Source organism: Sebastes umbrosus, chromosome 2 (genome assembly GCF_015220745.1).
Source record: "Sebastes umbrosus isolate fSebUmb1 chromosome 2, fSebUmb1.pri, whole genome shotgun sequence".
Taxonomy (NCBI): Eukaryota; Metazoa; Chordata; class Actinopteri; order Perciformes; family Sebastidae; genus Sebastes; species Sebastes umbrosus.
Genome location: NC_051270.1, coordinates 21,802,931 through 21,823,810, shown reverse-complemented (window position 1 = coordinate 21,823,810; position 20,880 = coordinate 21,802,931). Strand labels below are relative to the sequence as shown.

The 20,880-nt window shown below is 40.2% G+C and overlaps 1 protein-coding gene across 4 annotated transcripts in view; it reads right to left on the bottom strand.

The window, feature by feature from the left end:
• The window catches only part of LOC119477745 (protein diaphanous homolog 3-like), a 188,522-nt gene that overhangs the window by 55,070 nt on the left and 112,572 nt on the right, over nt 1-20,880 (bottom strand). For 3 of the 4 annotated variants that reach the window (XM_037751861.1, XM_037751869.1, XM_037751854.1), the window contains 3 exons: nt 16,750-16,885; nt 1,869-1,964; nt 1,175-1,237 (listed from right to left, as the gene is read on the bottom strand). In XM_037751861.1, coding sequence (XP_037607789.1) covers nt 1,175-1,237; nt 1,869-1,964; nt 16,750-16,885 — 295 coding nt within the window. The remainder of the gene's footprint in view (nt 1-1,174; nt 1,238-1,868; nt 1,965-16,749; nt 16,886-20,880) is intronic. The other variant, XM_037751877.1, reaches the window with a different exon arrangement.

Sequence of the window (20,880 nt, the reverse complement as noted above, 5' to 3'; positions counted from 1 at the left end):
AGTGTCCAATTTCTCCCCCCCCTCACATTATTCCTTAGTTTCACCCTTACCAACTGGCTCTATCGTTCTTCCTCACACCATTTCTCTCCATTTCTTATGTTACAGCCACCTCTATCTGTCTCTTTCCTCCCACCCTGTATATCTCCCTCCCCCTCGTCCCTTTCCAATCTAATTTCAGATAAGTCGTAGCAGAACAACAGAGCAAGGCCCTTTATCATTGCCATCAATGATGTGGGTGGACTGAGCGTGAATAATTTTATTCATGTGCGCCTGTACCCAGCCCACTGGGATTCCAATTACAAGTAATAAGAGGTAATAGGGTTACAGCGTAATTTTTTAAGTGCCTCAGTAATGATTGTAGAAAACCTTTGACAAAGAAAGCTGTTGTTTATTTTAGCAACAGCTAAAGCACAATATCTGTTCACAACTATGGATAACATAGGGCAATTTAATTTGGTATAATTAGCATCCCTTCCAATTCTCACTCCCAAGAAGTCATACAGTTAGACACACATTGTCTTTTCTTACATTAAAATACGAACACAGAGTTTATAAATGATGACACTTGAAGTGCTCTAAGCTACAAGTGGTTTGCATTCAATTTGTACCACAGCATTAAGTATGTACGTATGTTTGATCTTAGTGCATATGTCTCACCGCTCTTCAAAAGATGTTCAGTACATAGATCAGCAGTGAGAAATTCAAGATGAAAAAATGTTTATATCTTGACACTTGACTTATACTGTTCTGCATAGATGTCTGTAGCTTCCCTTACATACAGTTTTACAAATGTAGAAGAAACTGCATTCAAAAGCACAGAGTTGAACTTAAAATGCCGCAGTTACTGAACAATTTAGGAACCTTATCAAACTGAGCCGCCAGAGCAGCCCACACACTGCTTTCAAATAATCTCGACCCTGCTTCTCTCGCAGTCTGCACATCGCGCTGCCTCAGACTTTATTAGAAATGGCCTTTCACACTTTTAGAAGGCACACACAAGGTCGCAAAAAAGGCAAAAGGACAACTGAAATGGTCACACGCAAAAGCAAGACATTTGAACTGTCGAGGGGAATTTGCAACACATGCAAAAGAGTTGTTTAAGACCGACTTCCAAGAGCAGATAAAAGACAGAGCTGAGCATGCTTGAGGCTTTAGCTTCGATTATTTGCTTTACCATGGTTAACAGGCCTGAGAACCTGGCGGAAGGAGCTGGGGCTGATCGTCTTCTGCTGGTTATCTGTGGACAAATAATGTCAACATATCTTACAGTACTAACAGGGATCAAAAAGATCATGTGGAGGCATTCACAAGCTGAAGAATGGCTGTAAAGAGAAGTTCATTAACAAGAAATACTGTGTTTAAGGGCAATACTGTCAATTGCCCCTAAAGTTTGATTGACTGTCCATTCAAAACATGTACAGATCCCATCTTAGATTCACAACCTGTGTTTGTTCATTTTTTTTAAATTCCTCATTTTGGATTTAAGACTGCCAAAAAAAACAGTGTGTTTACTGCCTTTTACTGAGATCCAAACATCAGAGAGTTGTAGTAATGTTGTCAGGCTGAGGATTCTCTGGCATTGTGCTGCCAGCAAGCATGTGTACACACAACAAACTAGTGTATTTTGCAAGTGTCTGAGAGTGTGTGGAGCCAAGACACAAGGATGCATTCAATTCGCTCAGCTTTTAAAAACAAAACAAGAAAAATATGCATCCGGTTGGCAGGTCAGGACCTGAGTTCATTGTGATTTTTGAACATCTGACTGGAATCAGAACATTGCCCGTGGTTTTCCCAGACAATATCGGTACCGGCTTTTATGTGTGCATCTTTGTTTGTGTATAAATGTAGGTAAAGAATATGAGACTCACCTCTGGGTCTTGGCGCTCTCTTCCTGCGGTCTCTGAATGCAGCTCCTGACTGTAGGGCTTCCAGCAAACTATCCATCACGCCTGTCTCATCATTCTCTGAAAAACCCAGGAAGAAGAAGAATGAGGGGGTGTTGGGAGACAGAGGAGAGGTAAAAAGAAACTCAGATAAAGTGTACTTTCTTCTAGTGGTGAGGTTTGCCATACTGATTGCAGCAATTTGAAACTTACAATGTCATGACATTAAATAAACACATGTGATATAAAAAGCCTTGAACAAGCACATATCACACGCAAAGTCAAGTGTTCAATATATTATGGGACTAGTTCCGAACAAATCCAGTAATGCACAAGTCGGCAGGTTCTTGTAGACAACCTGCTGTGCAAATGTGCACCCTGGTGTTTGCAACCTTAAGCGAGGCAGGCATGCATTGCATTGTGGTAGAGTAAAAAATCACAAGAGGTATTAACTTCTGTAGCAATGGAGTCACATATACAGGGACATACAGCACCCTGTCAAGCTGGAATGGAATACTCAAACCTGGCAACATGGTGTATTTACCGTAGAATACACTTGGCTCAAAATATCAAGTCCTTGCTTTGTAGCGGCAGGGGAACCTCCAGAATGCAGATATATATACTGTAGAAAGGGGAAAGCTTTGAAGATATGACATGTAAATCATGCCCTGTGCTGGTACAGCTGAAAACCCGGCCCTGACACCGGAGGCATAATGATGGACCTGGCTGGTGATTTGCAGTGAAAACAGCCTCGAGTGGATGGGGAGGAAAATAGATAGCAGGTATAAGGGAATGCTGACGGAGAACACAGACTGTCAATAAAAAGTTGATGCTGTGGTTGTCATGCAAATGTGAATGTGTGTGGGTGGGTGTTTTCTTTGCAACGCTGTTTCTGTGTTGACAATAATATCTGAAGTCTTGCAGATGTGAAGTGCTGTTTGCCTCTGAACTGTACATTTACACGACTCACACATTGGCATGAAAAGCCACACGCTACGATGCAACAACAGTGGTGGTTTTAGTACATTCGACAGCTGGTTTACATTTGCATGCTGTCCATCAATCTCATTCTATTGTTAGTGTCCTTGATACTAGTTTGATAAAAAAAAAAAGAAGTTCTGTAATATAAGATGTTAAAGGTACAATGTGTAGGATGTGGTGACATCTAGTGGTGTGGTTGCAGATTGCAACCAACTGAGTACCCCTCAACTCACTCCTCCCTTAAGACTTCGGTAACGTGAGCCATTGAGTGCAAAACCGTGGTGACGCCGTTCGCCTCACTCAGAGGCCATCCTTACTATAATAACACTACTTTAGGAGCAACGGAGGTCAGACAGTGGCTGGCAGTACCACGGTTTTGCACTCTGCGGTTCACGTTACTGCAGTTTCACAAGCGTAACAGAGAACTACGGTGAACTTCAGGTAACGTAAAAATGTGAAATGCTCTCCCTAGAGCCAGTGTCTGGTTTGTCCATTCTGGGCTGTGTAGAAACACGGCGGAACAACATGGCGGACTCAGTGAAGACGACAAGCTCCCTTGGAAGATATGAAGGGCTCATTCAAAGCTAACAAAAACACAATGATTCTTACTTTCAGGTGATTATACACTGAAGAAAATATAGTCATGAATATTATATTCCATTTCTGCCAATAGATCCCCTGACATGTTGCATACTGTTCCTTTAAAAATAAAGAAAAATAAATGTGAAATGTGTGAAAAAATCTGCAACGTGATGTTAACACAAACCTTGTGTTTCTTTAACAAAAACAAAAAATGTAAAAAAGTACTAACTTTAGGAGACACATTTGAATGTAAGTACTTTTGGCAAGTGCAGCCATCCCACACAGTTGTGCAAGTCTGATCTTTGCAACCACATTGCAGCAAAAAGACATAACCTCTCCTGTGCACCAAAGCTGGTCTGGTCTGACTGTCTTCCCTTCTAATGGTTCTTTCTTTAACCACTGACCAATGATTAAATCACAGATACATTTACTGCATTATTATTGTTATTTTTTGTATTGTAAAGAATAACTGAAATTGAATTGAACCAACACCTGTAAAAGAGAAGCAGATGAAACTCAAACTTTACAATATCAGCAATATTCTGACACTTGCTGACACTATGTGCACTCTTGTTAATATCTGGTACCTCCAAAGTGAATTTCCTTCATCCCCAGGCCCTGACTTTCCCCACAGAAACGAAATTGAGAGCTCCGCTCTGGATTTCTAGTTTCCTGTCACCAACTGAGCTATATGTCTAGTGCTGCTTTACTTAACAAAGGATCCTGTCATTGTGACATGTAATCTAAGGACAGTATTCATGATCACAAATTGTGCCTCCACATTTAGTAAAACTGAAATATCAAAATAGATATGTTATATGTTATTAAACCACTGTGTGCTGTATTAAGCATGCATAAAACTGATTCATTAGTGTATGATGTGCTAGAAAACTTCATGAGCTTCATAGAGGCCAAGCTGCACCATCAGCCATGGTGTGACTGCAGGGTCCCACCACTGATTTAGTGAAGGCAAGGAGGACATTGCTCTGATTAAGGTTGTGTGTGTTTTTCTCACTCCTTCAATTTTGTCTGACAATTCCCTGTGGAACAATAATACACATCGGAGAAAAAAAAAATCGAATGCTATGACTTCGACTAGGACTCTGTGATGATACCAGACCCCCTACTGGGCCAAAGGTCATCACATCCTATATCAACACATGGAGCTCTATTTTTGTGAAATTAGGCGCAAGTATAAATTACACGAGTATGGCAATCACATTTTTTGCAAATGTTGGTGAACAGAGAACACATCCCCATGCAGACTGGAAACAAGGGCAGAATGAGTACATTTTTAGCTACGGTATATCGCCATAAGGTTGAGCTGCATGGGGCCGGCTTCAATAATGGCCAACCATGCAGACGGTGACCCGGACAGGCTGGCTTCCTTTAAGAGAAGAGAGTCCCAGTGTGCAAATGTGCAGCCTCCCAAATATGATTATATTGCAATCAAATACACTGACTTTTAAGTGTATTAGCTAATGCAATCGGATACAGACACTCTGCAATAAATACTCCCTTAGTCAAGCTTTTGTTGACAGTGTCATAGAGGTGTTCATACAACTATATGCATGTAAATGGGTATAATAATACCAACTATGATAATGATAGTAGAACACATTGAGGTAATTAGGTTTGGCCAAGGGCCCTTTATCTATTTCTTTTTATTTTATATTGTTCATTGGGGGCACCAAGCGCGGTCTATAGTATGACCTATTAAATAGGGTTAGACACAGCGTTGGTTTGCTGTTCACATGGCGGTATTACATGGTGAATTGTATTTGTGTTGAAATGTACGTCTACAGTAGCATCTTAACCATACCTAAAAGTTTTGCATGTCGTCCAGGAAAGGGAACATTTCAAATATAATTTGGGGGGACAAATGTTTTTGGTGGAAGGCTGGTCCACAAGCCCCCTATATGCTGACCCTTAATCTATAGTAAAGTGATGACATCTCATAAGATGTATAAATAAATAATAGTTTTTTTAAGCATCACAGATTGTGACTGAATATACAATTAAACTCTGTTTATTACTAAAACTTATACAACTTATATACCTGCTCTGAATAGAATATATGATTCAGATGTGACAAGTATTCACTTTAAGTCAACATGATCAAAAAGTCTACATGAAGATGGTTTTTGATTGTCATTTGTCAAGATTGACAAGAAAATGTGTAAAATGTCCAGTCCTGCTCTCGAATGAAATCAAAAGCCCCTCATCTGAGAACATGTTCGAGTGTGTGATCTGTTTTAAATATGTACAGAAGCAGATAGCGTCGGTCTGTTTCAAAAGTTAGTAATGAGCACTGGGGTTGCAGTCAGTGATCAACCTTTGAAGCTTGTCACCTCCGTCAGATGCCTACAAGCTCTTCTCCTCATCTCCTTCAAAAGGAGACTCTTTCATGAGCCCTTAACTACAAACACTACAGTCACACTGTACCGTGGGGCGTGCAAACTGACATTTTCATCTTCTTTTATGCATACAGTACCATGCGGCACCATGGTGGGTTTACTTCAAACCTAAAAAAAACTGCCAATCATCTCTACGCTACATGGTCCCTTTACAGCAGCAAACCCTGAAGCTCCTGTATTGAGGGCAGAGGGTCCCCGGGGCGGTGGGCGCTGATTGTGCCCAAACCCCACACCAAGCTGCGACAACAAACGCACACATACGGTGGATTTATCATGGCCCACTTCCTTGCCTGCCTGCTTCTACTGTATGGGTGCATTTGTTGTGCTTTTCATTCGCAACAGTTGCATTCCTCCCCTGGCTGATGTGTGCCCAGTTCTTCATCATTACACTGAGCGGAGAGGCAGCACGGATTTCTGAGCTAAAGCTACGCTCCTCGACGTCCAAATTTGTCTCCGCCGCTGTGGCAATTCATCACAGGTAGCAAGCTTTACACTCCCCACAACACACATAGACACGTACGCAAAAAAAATACAGACAGCACACAGAAAACACACAAAAAGGAGCAGATCAATCTATTGCAACCTGCAATGTGTGCCTTCACGTGTAGTACTCCGTTTGACTCCAACCCACAAGAACATGAAACACTTTGTGTGCCTCAGGAGGCGAGGAAAAAGAAGCCCACTCAGATCTCCCGCCTCAGGAATATACAGGAGCAAAAACAGTCCAATTTTACACATCAATCAGAAGCAACTCAGACAGGCCGAGACAGAAAACTGCTTTATACCATGTAGACAAGAGGTGCTTTCAGACAGCCCAACACTGGAAATCATAACACATATTTATATACTCACACCCACATGCTCACAAACTTAGAGAGAGATCACAGACATGTCACATGGATAGTAATGGAGGAGGAACACATGGCAGAGGAATATTAGTCAAGCTAGTAGCTGTGAAATGGGTTTGAAACAGTCATTCAGCTTGTGAAAGGTTGTGCTGAGGAGGATGTGGCAAGAGAACAAAGACTAGTGAGAGGAACGGGACAGTGAAGAGTGGTATCCCAGCTTTGGCAGTAAAGCTACTGATTGGTGCTTTGATGTGCACAATTCGCCTGCCTATTTCTATTCTGCTGCATCTGGGATCAGAGCTCTCATGACAGGTGTGCAATGTGCACAGAGGCTTTTTGCTTTAACTTTCACAAAGAATGAAAACACTCTCACAAACCAGTCCAGGCCGTACTGATGTCTATTTATTTAAATGTGCAATGTGTACGATATGGCCAGAATTTGAGTTTAAAAACATTAAAAAAATGCAGGGCTGCAACTAACGATTATTTTCATTGTTGATTAATCTGTCCATTATTTTCTCGATTAATGGATTAGTTGTTAGAGCTATGAAATGTCAGAAAATGGTAAAACATGTTGATCAGTGTTTCCCAAAGCCCAGGATGACGTCCTCAGATGTCTTGTTTTGTCCACAACTCAAAGATATTCAATTTACTGTCAGTAAGGAGTAAATAAACCTGAAAATAATCACATTTAAGAAGCTGAAATCAGAGAATTTTGACTTTTTTATCTTAAAAAATTACTCAACCCGATTATCAAATTAGTTGGCGATTAATTTTAATAGTTGACAACTAATCGATTAATCATTGCAGCTCAGAAAAAATTAACATTATCAACAGAATGTGAAGAGGTTACAGTATTGACATGATAAGACGTCTATGTATTGTATTGTAGAGATATCTACTGAAATGAGCATGCTAACTGACTAGCCCTGGCCCGTCCTGTCTTGTAACACCACTCGTACCAATCCTCGAGAGGCGATAGTGAGTCACTGTAGTGCTGCGTATGTTTTGATAGTTTGTTTATTGGATTAAATTCAAAGTGGAAGAGACGTGAAAGCGTCTTGTGTTTTCGTTTCGTTCTCCCCGCCGCTGGTTGAACCCAGCGCTCCACCAACGCTCCACCAGCGCTCCACCAGCGCTCCACCAGCCCACTGTGACTCCTGGTGCTGGGGTTTGTGCTGGCTGAATTTGATTTACTGCAGCCGTTGAGTGGGGGTTCCTCTCCTGGGGATGTCGCACGCTCTCCTCCCGGCGAGGAGGATGAGACAAAGGTCCAGGTCATTTTCTAATTTCTGCCACTTTGGATTTAATACAATAAACAAACTATCAAAACGGTCTCGGACCTAAAACCCCTTGGTTAGTGGCACAGTAAAAACAACAGATGGCTTTATTAAACTATAGGCCGACGCCACACATGAAGATCATAAGATAGCAGTATTATTTTGAACGGCTCTCAGAGGTTCAGCAGATTGTTCGAATTTTGCGTATTCTTGCCCTGCTGTTAGTTAGTGGTTTGCTTTTTTGTTTTATATAGCTGATGACTCTAAATTTAGATGGTAAGGACCCAGCAGTAGAGGTGAAATGCTGCCCCCTATTTCTTTGGAGCAGGTGGCTAGACATTACACATTGCACCTTTAAAGAAGAGTGTAAGAGTGTCTACCTTGTGTTCACATCTTCTTCATTGCGGCTCTACAGTAAGCTCTAAGTAGTTGTGAAAGAGAGCAGGAAGTAAGCCGAATGAGCTCTACTGTGGTGTGTCTAGCTTGACTGTCCTCTTTGTTGGGGGTGGGGGTGGGGGGGGATAAATAAATGTGTGGAAATATGTGGTTAGATGTACAAATGGAGATGTACAAGTGTAAAAGTCAGATCAACAAACAGAAGAAAGCAGAAAGCTGTTTACTCTACAACAAAACAAAAGAGTAAACTCTGGGAGAAGACTCAAGACGAAGCTTAACCTCCACCTCTGGGAAAAGACTATAGTTATCCTCCTGTCTGTAGTGAAATTTCAGCCTTCTATTTAATCAGAGCCTGTTCAGACTGGTGTTTTCCATTGTCTGGACATGCAGTCTGTGTGTGTGTGTGTGTGTGTGTGTGTATGTCTACACTCCATTCAGACCCGGACTGATGCCTCCCGCCACTTCACTCAACAGGAAGTGGCACTTATCATCAGGACAATGACCCGGTTGTAGCCGTGTGTAGCAGAGGTGGGCCGGAGCAAGGCACGAAATAGGGTCAATTGGGCTGGGATGGAAAAGCTAAGAAGAGAAAATGACATGCCTGAGTACAATGAATGCAGGCCGACCACTGTGTTCCCTTGGACACTTAGACGACAAATGGTGCAATAAGGCCAGTCAGTCCCCTCTCTCTCTATTGAATACCCCCTGTTCCACTTTGCTGATGCTCTGAACAGCAAGTAGCCAAGCCATTCACCGGATGATGAATAGGGATGAACAAATGACCACGCCACGCATCATAACCAGCTAATAAATATTGTAATAGCTGATCATCCTCGCAACTGTTGAATAGAGTAAAGAAAAAAATCAGTCTTTGCTGCTGCACGTCAAATTTCCCATGTGTTACAAGTGGCACCTTAGCCAAGGAGCACACAATAACCTAAGCTAAAAACCTATAAATCCAATAACCTGTTATAAATCCATACATTCATAGCGATGCCCCGTAAAGTGATCATTCGCCCATTAGAAACTGGGGGTCAGGTCTCCCACAAGGGGTTGTGAGATGATAACCAGGGTAGGAAAACGGAAAAAAAACAACAAAATCCCACTACACACTTTACTTTTGGCTTTTTCCCTAGTGTTTGCTTTTTTCTTTTTAAAATTTACATGTGTATAGTTTTACCCCCTCAGGCCTCTAAAAATTATTCCAAGTCAGTTAGTGTGTGAAAATCACAACTTATGGGCATGCACTCTACAGTATGGTGGAGGGATGCAAGAAGATATAGCTTTGTATTGTATATTTGTATTAAGATGTCACAAGCAGAACATGTTGGAAACCGGTGGATTTCAGCAATCTGTTAAAGGCAGTCATATTGAAATTTTACCATTTATAGTTTCTATGCTCTGCTACAGGATGTAGTAAAAACTCAAAATGGATTTCAAATAGGAATCAGAATGATGGGCAAATGAAAGGAGAAGGGAAAAAAATATGCAATCTGAGTCAGTCCAAGAAAACTTCATCAGTCCACCATGACTGATGAAGAAGCGCCTTTTGAACACCCCTATATACTATAGCAGCCAATAACAACAAAAAATGCTGACTATTTGATAAATACGGGAAGCAATCTGGATCCTCATCCTTTCATTCAACTGATGTTGTCTTTGATTGAACTTCATGTTGAATATTGGTGATCAAAAAATGTAAAAGCGGTAAAAATTCCTAGGTTTAAGAAGACACAAGCCGATCCGGCTCTAAACACAAAAAGATAGCAGAGTAAATAACATCAAATCCTCACAAACACAACACTTTGAAGAGTAACTGCTCCCACTCTGCACCAACAATCTGGCTTGCACTACCAACTAGTGGTGAAAACATGCTTTCTCCACACCCTGTGCAGCACTGATGTACTGTGGCACTAAGTTACCATGCTACAACACAGTTGGGTTCAACAGAATTATATTTATAAACAAGGATAAACAGACTTAATTATACCTTTCACACCATAGAGGCCAGTGCAGTTATGTTTTAACAATAACTGGCTTTACTTTGGGTCCAACACATTCACACCTCATGAAACATAACGGACCAGCACTCAGTGAACATTAGGGCTGGGTCCAAAATGGCAAACTCTGCACTACATACTCAACAGGTGTACTATCGTTCAACATACTTTTGTGTGAATAAACAGTAATATGTTTCTTTTCGGACGTACTGTGCAGTAATTTACGTCGTCACTTCCTGCCAGCCTACTTGCCGATTGGAGACGTGTAACCATGGTAACGCGTGCCAACCTCATGTGACCAAATTTGTGGGACTCAAAGTCTGAACTAATTTAAAAAATACATTAACGTGAGTAAATTGAAGAGTTTTTGATGTTACAGAGTTGTCCGTCAACGTCCGTTATGAACGTTGTCGTCACTACCGCATTGCACTGTGGGATATTTATGCCGCCGTGGAGTCCAGCGTTGTATACTGTAATATTTCACCGGAAATAGTATGCAATTCACATACTATTGGTTTCATACAAAGGTTTCGGACATACTAAAACATGTCCGACTGTTTTAGCATGTTAGTATGGAATTTTGGACGCAACCTAGGACATTGTTAGCCTAGTTGCCCATAGCAACACAGGGAACCAGCCCACTGTCCGGTGCAATCCCAACCAAATTATCAGTTGATTATAACAGTAAAGGTATGAGGAATAGAACAGTATCAAATGTAAACCAACTATATGAGCACCACTATACTAAGGCATAATACAGAGGACATTACTTTGCCTATAGTATCTAAGAACTATCTCACGAGAACATACAGCTTCGCAAATATATATTTTTCTCTCCCTCTCTTTCTTATGCCCCTCCTATGCTTTTAGCATCTTTGCATGCAGGATTGCATCTCTAGCTGTTCTTCTATTTGACGTCTTAATAGTTCATCGCTTGTAGCCATGTAGGGAATGTTAAATAAAGCTCTGATGTGTAATTTGTCGCTCCACAAACATTCCCGCTCCCGGCCTACCCTGGGAGTTAATGCAACAGATTTGTCATACACAAGCCAGGCGCAGCTAGAGGAGGGGGAGAAAAAAAAACACCTATTCAATCTGAATTTCAATCTCCATAGGGCTCTATGCAAATGTATGCAAGCTCTCTCAGACTGCCAGAACACACAGTGCAGATGACGAAGCCAGGCCGCATATTATTGTGCAGGTAGGTATCTGTGGCAGGTAAAAGAGACTGAGGGAAATGAGAAGGAAGCTGGAGAGAAGCTCACATTTCGGGAATACATAAGTAGGCAAAGCTAAAACCAAACTAAATGCAGATACCTGTAGCAAGTCAAGAAGCTAAAATCCATTTTGATCATTTCCTCCAGGAAATCCTCCCCCTTCCTTCCCCTGTCTCTCATTGCCGTGCCCTTCAGCATAATGTGGATATGCAGCCTCTCTGGGGCTTTTTAGGGAATTGATGGATAATCAGATGATTACACAGAAAATCTCCATTGAGGACAATCCTCCCTGACAAACAAAGAGAAAGCTCTTTAGTTAATAAATAGGCTGCGAGACAGGCAGAATGAGAGAGTGTGAGAGAGAAAGAGTGAGTAAATCCTGTCCTGGGTTGGCAGCACAATGCCAAATCTCTATCACATATTCATTTCATCCCAGCAATCTGTGTGTATGTATGCGTGTGTGTGTGCACGTGCGCGTGTGTGTCATACGTTGCCAGAAACATCACTTCTTGGGGATGTCACTGAGTTTGCCTTTAGCTTTATCTAAATTTGAGCGTATCTAAATACATTTCAAGCTCTAGGCATATTTGTATAAGCCTATCTGACAAAATTTGGCTGAAGTTTATTCTTATGATTTTCTTATTTCTGAACTACTTTTCTGAAATAGAAAAAGTTTTTGCAGTGAAACACAAGTCAACCCACAAGCACAGGGGGGAAGAAGTCCAAGCTGTCAATCCGAGAAACAAACTTAACCCGCAAGAGTCATTAAAATTCACATAAGGACACAAATAAACAGTGCCAATAGAAGGTAATTAAATCCCTGCTCTTGGTTTAGCAACACTGAAACAAAGTGGATGGGCTGTAATCACTTTTTCTTTGACACTGATAAACTGAAAAATTATTTTTATGCCAAAGTAAAAACAAACTGATAAAAATTAAGTACAAATATGAAATCCAGAATCTTGATTAAATAAATATTCATCCGCTTTAATCCAATATTTGAAGGCAGCAATTACTGCTTTAAGTCTATGTGGTTAGCTTATTGTCATCTGGACACTGCAATTATTCCCCATTCTTCCTCACAAAACTGCTCAGGCTCTGTTTAGTTTCATAGCATCTCAATTCTTGATTTAATTGCGGTCTGGATTCTGCTTCGGCCACTCCGGGGCATTAACATTGTTGTTTCTAAGCCAGACTTGCTGGAAATTAAATTGTTTCCCAAGTCGCAGTTCTCTTAAAGAATACGGCGAGCTTTTGTTTGGAGGATTGTTCTAGATTTTGCTGCATTCATTTCACCCTTTACCTTCCAGGGCCGTCTGCAGAGAAGCATCCCCACAGCATGCTGCTGCCACCAACCTGCTTCATGCTGGGGATCAGGGCTCTTGAGCTCTTGTGTGATGTTACAGCAAATACTGCATAAATAATAGCAGACCATATGGTAAACATGTATTTAAAGCTCTCTCTCCCTCTCTCTCTCTCTCTCTCTCTCTCTGTTTCTATTCAATTCAATGTGCTTTATTGGCATGAATGTAACAAGGACAATATTGCCAAAGCGTCGGTAAAACTTTATAATAACCATCATTTAGAATTGGTAAAATTTGTATTTAATTAAACTTTAATATTTATTTTAATGTTAAACAATGAAATAGTCATTAATACTGTTTACTAATTATTATTAATGCTATCATTTCTGTTTGTATTTCATTAGTTTGTGTAATATGAAGTAATTAGTTAATGAATTATATATTGTACCATAGTTCATTCACGATAATAACAATAACATTTCGATTGCATTAGTAAAGTATTTATTATTTGTTCAACAATAAACTGTTAAAATAACATAAATTATAACATTACTAATAATGAATATTATTAATTAGCATTTCATTGTTTGTTAACAGTAAGATAGCTATTAACTAAGTTTAATTAACTATTAATTGACCATTTATAAACAATGGTTATTATGAAGTGTTACCATAAAAGAAAAAGAAAAAAAGAAAAGTCAAACAATGGAAAAAAGTCAATACAGAGTTGTGTTTTTCTGGTTCCACTGACTGCAATCATCTCACATTTGGGAATTTTCCCCAAGTAAATGTGGGAGTTTCTCTATGTCTGTTGTGTTTTCAAGTCCAGGGTGTATTTTCATTATATTGGGAGAATGTTCATTTTTCAGGTATTGGTATTTGGGGCATGAGGTGATGAAATGTAGTTCTGACTCTACCTCTCGTCTCTGCAGACGCAGAGCCGTCCGTCAAGCCTACCTCTGCAGTCCGTTCACGATGAATCGAATTGATGGACATTACAGAGCCTCCCTAATAAAAACACAACCCATACAACACTGGGCTAACGGGAGTAGTTCCTTTTTCTGGGCTTTAACCCTGTTGCTGGTATTTTCAGATAACCACAGCATGACAGAGGCTGAGCTCACTACACTACTGGACTAACATAACCTATCCACCAGAATCCTGTTCATAAACCTCAACTGGACATGACCCTTCATTTGGATGAGCCCAGCACTGTAAAACTCCAGGCGCTCTGTGGCAAATGGTTACAATTGAGGGATGTCCAGATGAGAGTGAAGGGAAAAGGGAGAGGTTTCTATTATGATTTAGCCAAGAGAGGCTTTGGTTTGGCTAGTTAGTGTGCCCACAGCAGTACTTTGGCCTGGATGGAGCGTGGTGGTTCTCTACATGCACTCTAACGTCTACAGGAGTTCTACAGTGACTGGCATAGTTATGTTAGCTATAGATGCTGGTGCAGGGCTGGGACTGCCAAGCTCAGCTGCTCTGCCAGCCTTGGCTTTGGCATTGGAAAAGGGTCTGGAGGCTGCACTGTTGAACAAGTTTATGGCATCAGCGGTGCTCCAAAGGGGAAGGAAAAAAAAAACTAAAAAAACAACTGGCAGTTGGAACCAGATGCTCTGGCATAAGGTAGACATTGCCCTCTTCATTGCTATGTCTGAATAGAGTTATCATTCTGGCTACATTATCCCTGAGGGCCACAGCAATGGACAGTGTTTGAAAAGAACATTTTTACATATACTGAAAATATGCAAGCACACGTTGCAAACAGCAAGTGCAAAAGCACATAACCAGTTGGCTGAAATATAGGCAAAGTTGAAATCATAGGTCTATCTATCAATATAGGATGTAATCAGTAAATTATTTATCCAGCACAGGGGAACATCAAAGGAGACTCAAAAACATGTTTTTGATAACAAAATACCACATTTTCAAAGCAAAAGCAGAAGTCTGCCAGTCCAACTCTGAAACTGTACACAACACGTCATACTCTATAATCAGTAAGCAACATATTGATCATAAAGCCTGAAAATGTTTGCTCTTCTTCTCATGGACATATGATAAACATAAATATGTAGTAACAGGGTGAGCTGTGTTACCTTAAACTTTGTTAAAAGTTTAGTAAAGTGCCATAGGAAAAGGAGCTGCAGGTGAGCAAGCGTTTAGACCGAAGCGGTGTTAAAACAACGCATGATGCTTCAGGTATCAGCGAGACATGAAATATGATCCAGGAAGTCCAGTTTGAGTAATAGATACATGAGTTTGGTTATATGAGACAGGCTTTTACAACTGTGGAAAACTGTCTAAACTGTCATTCTATCTTTTGTCGTGACTATCGCAAGGTAAACGGTAGAAACATGTCGTTACACATAATAATATACCATTAATGTGTGCTTGTTTTTGTTTGATTGGGCACCATAGCGTCTTGCTGGATGACTTTGCATTGAGGCACACAAAAAATTCAGTTGCCAGGTTCAACTTTTGTGCCGAACGACCCTGCAGTTTTATGTCGGACTCACCGCTGCCCGTCATTCATTCAAATTAATGAAGGTTTTTTTTTCACACAGGGTTAATGTTGGTCTGAAACCTTTCTGAGACTTCTTAGCTCTTGGTACCTCCTTAAAATGTCCTAACTTGGAAAATGATTGCTCTTCTCCACATTTTACGACTAGCATATTTTAGTGGATTAGGGGGGAAAATAGAGTAATTAGGGTACAGTTGTTAAGCGGAACTATTTGCACAAGCCAGCTGATTTATTTCTTTAGGCGGATGATTCTCTACGCAGCATTTGGCAACATTTTTATGACAACCAAGCAGCTGAACACCAGACCTTTTGCTTGTGGCTTAGTTCAAGACTTGTGCTTATCAACATGAAATGTTAAAACTTAATGTAAAAGTATTAAAATCAATTGTGCCTGTGGACTTCATATCAAAGTATTAGCTATTCAACCATCACCCTTTATGGACTATGACACACGCTCTGCTCATACAAAAAGAGTAACTCACTGGGTGGATTACAGCTGCTGTCCTTCAACCAACTGACCTGGGTTAAAGGTCATTTTAGCAATCATCTATCCAGGTCAAGGGTCTTGTAACAATACATTGAAACCCTACAATCCTGACGAATGCTGTTCTGGGCTGGCCCTGTGCTCTGCCCTCTCAAGAAAGGTCAAGCAAGAGGTGGATTTCTATACTTGGATCAATAGCCAATCAATAATCATAATATTAACCTCAAATTACATATTTTAAAACCTGCACAATGCTGCGCGTCAAGAACCGTGCCTTGTTAAAGTGTCCACAAATCAAGGGAAGGCAGCACAATGGTGCCTTCATATGACACAATAACACGACACAGAGTGAGTTACAATGCCTGGTATGATAATGTATGCTTTTCTTAACTGGGAAACTACATTTGATAGATTAATGGGTCAGAAAGAGAAGTCAAGACTATAATTTCAACGGGGCTGACGTGGACTGAGTTACATATTTAAAAAAGAAAAAGAAAAAAGCTTTTTTGACATTCTCTTTCAATATTACACAACTGGTAATTTTGTATTAAAATGATTTCCAGCATTACTTAACTACTTGTCCATCAATCATAATAAGCACTTTCTGCATAGATGTGAGTTCTAATTTTTCAGGAGATAAATACTGAATTGGGAGAAAATAGGTGTCACCTCCAATCCATTAAAATTGGACTTATGTTTGCTTGATAAATGAGAATCATTGTTTTTGAATGAATCTCTTACATCATTTGACCCCAGATTGATTTAGCACACAGCTCCCTGTAAAAGGGCTCGACGATGCAAGAGTTGACAGGTGAAGCAGATTGAACGGTCTCTACCTGCATTGACTTCCAGCAACCTCCTCTTCTTCTGCTGTCTCTCCTGCTTCTCACGCTCAGCCTTCTCCTTCGCTGCCCGTGCTCTCCTCTGCTTCTCCTCTGACTCCCTCCGCTTCAGGTTTTCCTTCAGTGCTTGCTGCGGGGGGAGAGAGAGAGAGAGAGAGAGAGAAAGTGAGAGAAAGACAGAAAGAAGGAGAAAACAAGACAGATTACTAAGTGGGGTTAATTACAGTAGTGCAGGGCCTGTCAAAGGCAGAGGCAGCTGTCAAACACCACAGACATCTTTATCAGGCACCATTAAAGACAGATTATTAGGTGGATTGCCTCCCTGGTCTTGCCAGACACAAAACAACTTGACACCAGAGATCCAGAAGAGTGATGGGACAATGATGTAAAGACATAAAATAGAAGCTGCAGGTATTTTAAAGAGGACCTATTCTGCTTTTTCCCTTTCCTTTAATGTGTTATATAGTTTTTTGTTCATGTAAAAGGTCTGCAAAGTTGCAAAGCCCAAAGTCCACACCAAAGGGAGTTACTCTTCCCCACAGAAACACTGCTCCTGAACTGCCTGAAGAGCCTTGCTTGAAGTCTCGCCTTTTCTTCAGTAACTTGGTGATGTCACCAAGTAACAGATTGGCATAATACCTGCCTAGCAGCTAGTTTGGCATGCCCTTACACAAAACTATAGAGCGGAGCTGGAATGGAGTCCGAAAAGTTCAGTTCGGTTGACCAATCACAACAGAGGGCCAGCTGACCAATCAGAGCAGACTAGGAGCTCAAACTGAGCGTTTCAGACAGAAGGTGAAAAGAGGTGCTGCAGCACAGCCGATTAAAAAATAAATATTACAGCATTTAAACATGTTCTAGTAGAAACCTCAAAATACAAGTATGTGTACCTGAAAATAAGCATGATAGATCGCTTAAAAAAAAACATTTTCTGTTCTAATTTTGACTCTTTCCTGCATTTAAAGGAACACTTCTTCCTATTTTTAAAGACTATTAAAGCTCTGTTTCACTATTTTCCTTGTTCTCTTTTGTTTCTCACTGTTGTTCCCATGCTTTCCCAACAGTATAAAATTTATAAAGTATGAAAATGCACTAAAATGCAATTAATAAGCCACTGTGTGCCACTACGTGTGTCTATGTATAGAGTATCTGTTAGACAGCTTCAGCATCACCTGCTGGCTACTGTGTGAGCTTTTCTAGTCAGTTAATAACAGGTGAGCTCAATAGCAATGCTAACAGCAACACGATTCAGGCTGTACAGTAGGTACTGAGCTGAACGGAGCTTATAGTATAGTAGTATAGTATATGCATATAGAATTCCATTTATCTTTTCAAGGGATAATGTAGTTTGACTCAAATGATGATAGGAAATCCTACTGTACTTCTTTTCAGGAAATGCTGAGAGTCAGCTCCAATTAGAGAAAAAATCATTCACTTTTCTTTTTTTTGCCTCTGTTAACAAAACACAACAATAAAATGTGGGAAAACTGGATACAACTGTGCAGATATTTCTATAAAAAAACAAGTGGACTATAAACACAAATGAACAGAGCGCAAACATGAGAAAATCTCAAACTTGACTGAATTTTGTCCCTTTTTTTGGACCAGATACTCATATAGTTTATCTGCATTTCAACCACAGGCACCAAGTTACAGTTTTAGTTTCTGTGCCATATAGTCCCTTCTCCTAATTTATTACGCTGTGATGGCCCAAAAATGATTGGGGTGAAACTTGTAGCATTGCATGTCATTCACTCTTGAGACTTGAAGAGCTTATACTACATTCATTGAGATGGCAAGCAAGCATCGGTGGTTGCTATGAGGTCCTGGGACAGAAATGTCTTTCAATATTATTGGCATTTGCACAAGCCGATGTAGCCAACTTCTAAACTTGTCAAGAAATGTCATTAATTCCATTCTGCCTGTCCATGAAGAATTATTCCATAGGTATACCATCTACAGTACATCAACCACTGTGGGTACAGGCTCTATAATCCTTTTGCCAAAGGGTTGTTAAACTCATACGATGGTGTCAATAGCTCAATAATGCCACAGCCAAGAGACAGACTGCATATGATTTAATAGAGTGCTAGCATGATTGCCATCCTGATCAATAGCCAGTCACTTAAAGAAAGGGAGTCTGGGCTTTTATCAAACACCCAGCTCCTCCTCCTCGTCTCCCCTCCACTTGCGTTATTCAGACCAGCCCGGCTTGACAGGCAGGCCAGTGGAAGAATAGTAATGCCAAACCAACATTAATGGATGCACAAAAAACACACACACACACGAACACTACGGAACTGTGTAGTACATGCAAAATTACACAATAAAGAGGGGCAGTCACTTATTGAGGCCCACTGAAAGCCTCTTATTAAGTCTAAGTGACCATTGCTGGAAATGATATAGGCAACTTGAGTTAATAACAAATCAGTGTGGTCAATTCAGCATCAACTAGCCACTTGAAATGTAGAGAAATGGAAACTCAAATAAACATTCTGTGAATTTCTAATAGTAGTGTAACCAGTGTCCATAATTTACTTTTTGAGTCACCAGCCAAGGGTGCTGGTAGATGTAGCAAAGAACATTTTTTACCAACCCAAATAATAAATTGCCTTTTTGTGTCACACATACATTCGTTTCAGTACATTTCATTGAGATAATAAGATATTATGTTGAATACAAACTTAAAGTAAAATCTGAAGCTAAATTATTTATTTATTAATCATTTCAAGCTGAATACAACTCAAGAAGTCTTGATCTCAAAATAATACTGAGGCATTTGCATTTAAAATTAGTTTTGGATTTAACATAAAACAAAATTTTACAGGCGGCAATTGGTAGATTAGTGGAGTAGTTGATGTCCCGTACAGTAAAGCTTGAAATGGTCAGTTTCCCGGCACTGTTAACACGTGCGTAAAAACAAATCTGGTAGTATGTGTGTGTGCCAAACAACGACATAGACAGCAGAGGACAAAAGCAGCGTGCCCATAAATGACAACAAAACGGTAAAGACTCTCAGCTAATTTTTTTAATGCCAGTGTAGTGGATAGCCTTCAGAGATTTACTCACCAAACATAAAATCTATCTGTATGTGGCGCTTGATAGGTTTTAATTTCAGACCCTGGGTGTAACAGTAGCCTATACAGTATTCACAGAATCCTGGTTCTCTATGGTCGAGTCATCGGTGTATCCTAGATGGTCTATGTCTGCACACTATGACCTTGATCTTTCATTGGAGATAACCTTTTTGTCTTATTTATACACAGACCACAATGAGATTGTAGCTTGTTGACAGCTTAGCAGACATATAATTAAAACAACATTTATCTAAACTCACTCTCATAAAAAGACAATAGAGGCTAACGACACTGATGTGTACCACTCAGCAGGTTTATAGACATTCAGGAGAAGAGCTCTCTTGTACTGCTCGAGAGGAAGATGAATACCAAATCACTGAGACACACTGAAGCTGTTCAGAAGTCTATTTTTTAAATGAAACCAACTCCTCCACAAAATTAACTTTGATTTAATGTAATGAAACTGTCAGTTGCTCGTGGCAACCACTGATTCACAAATGACTATATCCTTAATGGGCATCCAATCTGGTAAATTACGGGTGGTGAGAATGAGGAAAAAGAAAATGGAAGGACAAGAGTACTGACACATAATACATTTTCAATAAGGAACAATTAAGTGATCCCAGGTTAGCAGTCAGCTGTGATGGACGCTAATGTGAGCGTAGTCAAAACTCTGACACTCCTTCCCCTCTTCACTATCAGGCAGCTCTCTCATTAAAAAGTCAAATTCAATTACTAAAACAGAATGTAAACATACTTTCACTTTAACAACCAAACAGAGCTGTCGCTACCCCCAACCCAAACAATTTCACACACACAGCGAGCTAGTCAGTGTTGAAATCAGTGTTATTTGTAACAGCCTCACAGATTGGACTGTTGATTACATTTAACAATATATGTTTTTAAACTAAGCCACTTATAAAAGACATAAGATTAGTTTATCATTTGTTAAAAAATGTAATGCAACAAGATGCCCTACAAACCTATGATGCAAATGACAACTGTTGACATTAACAAATGCAGGCCAATAACAATACAGACGACCTTA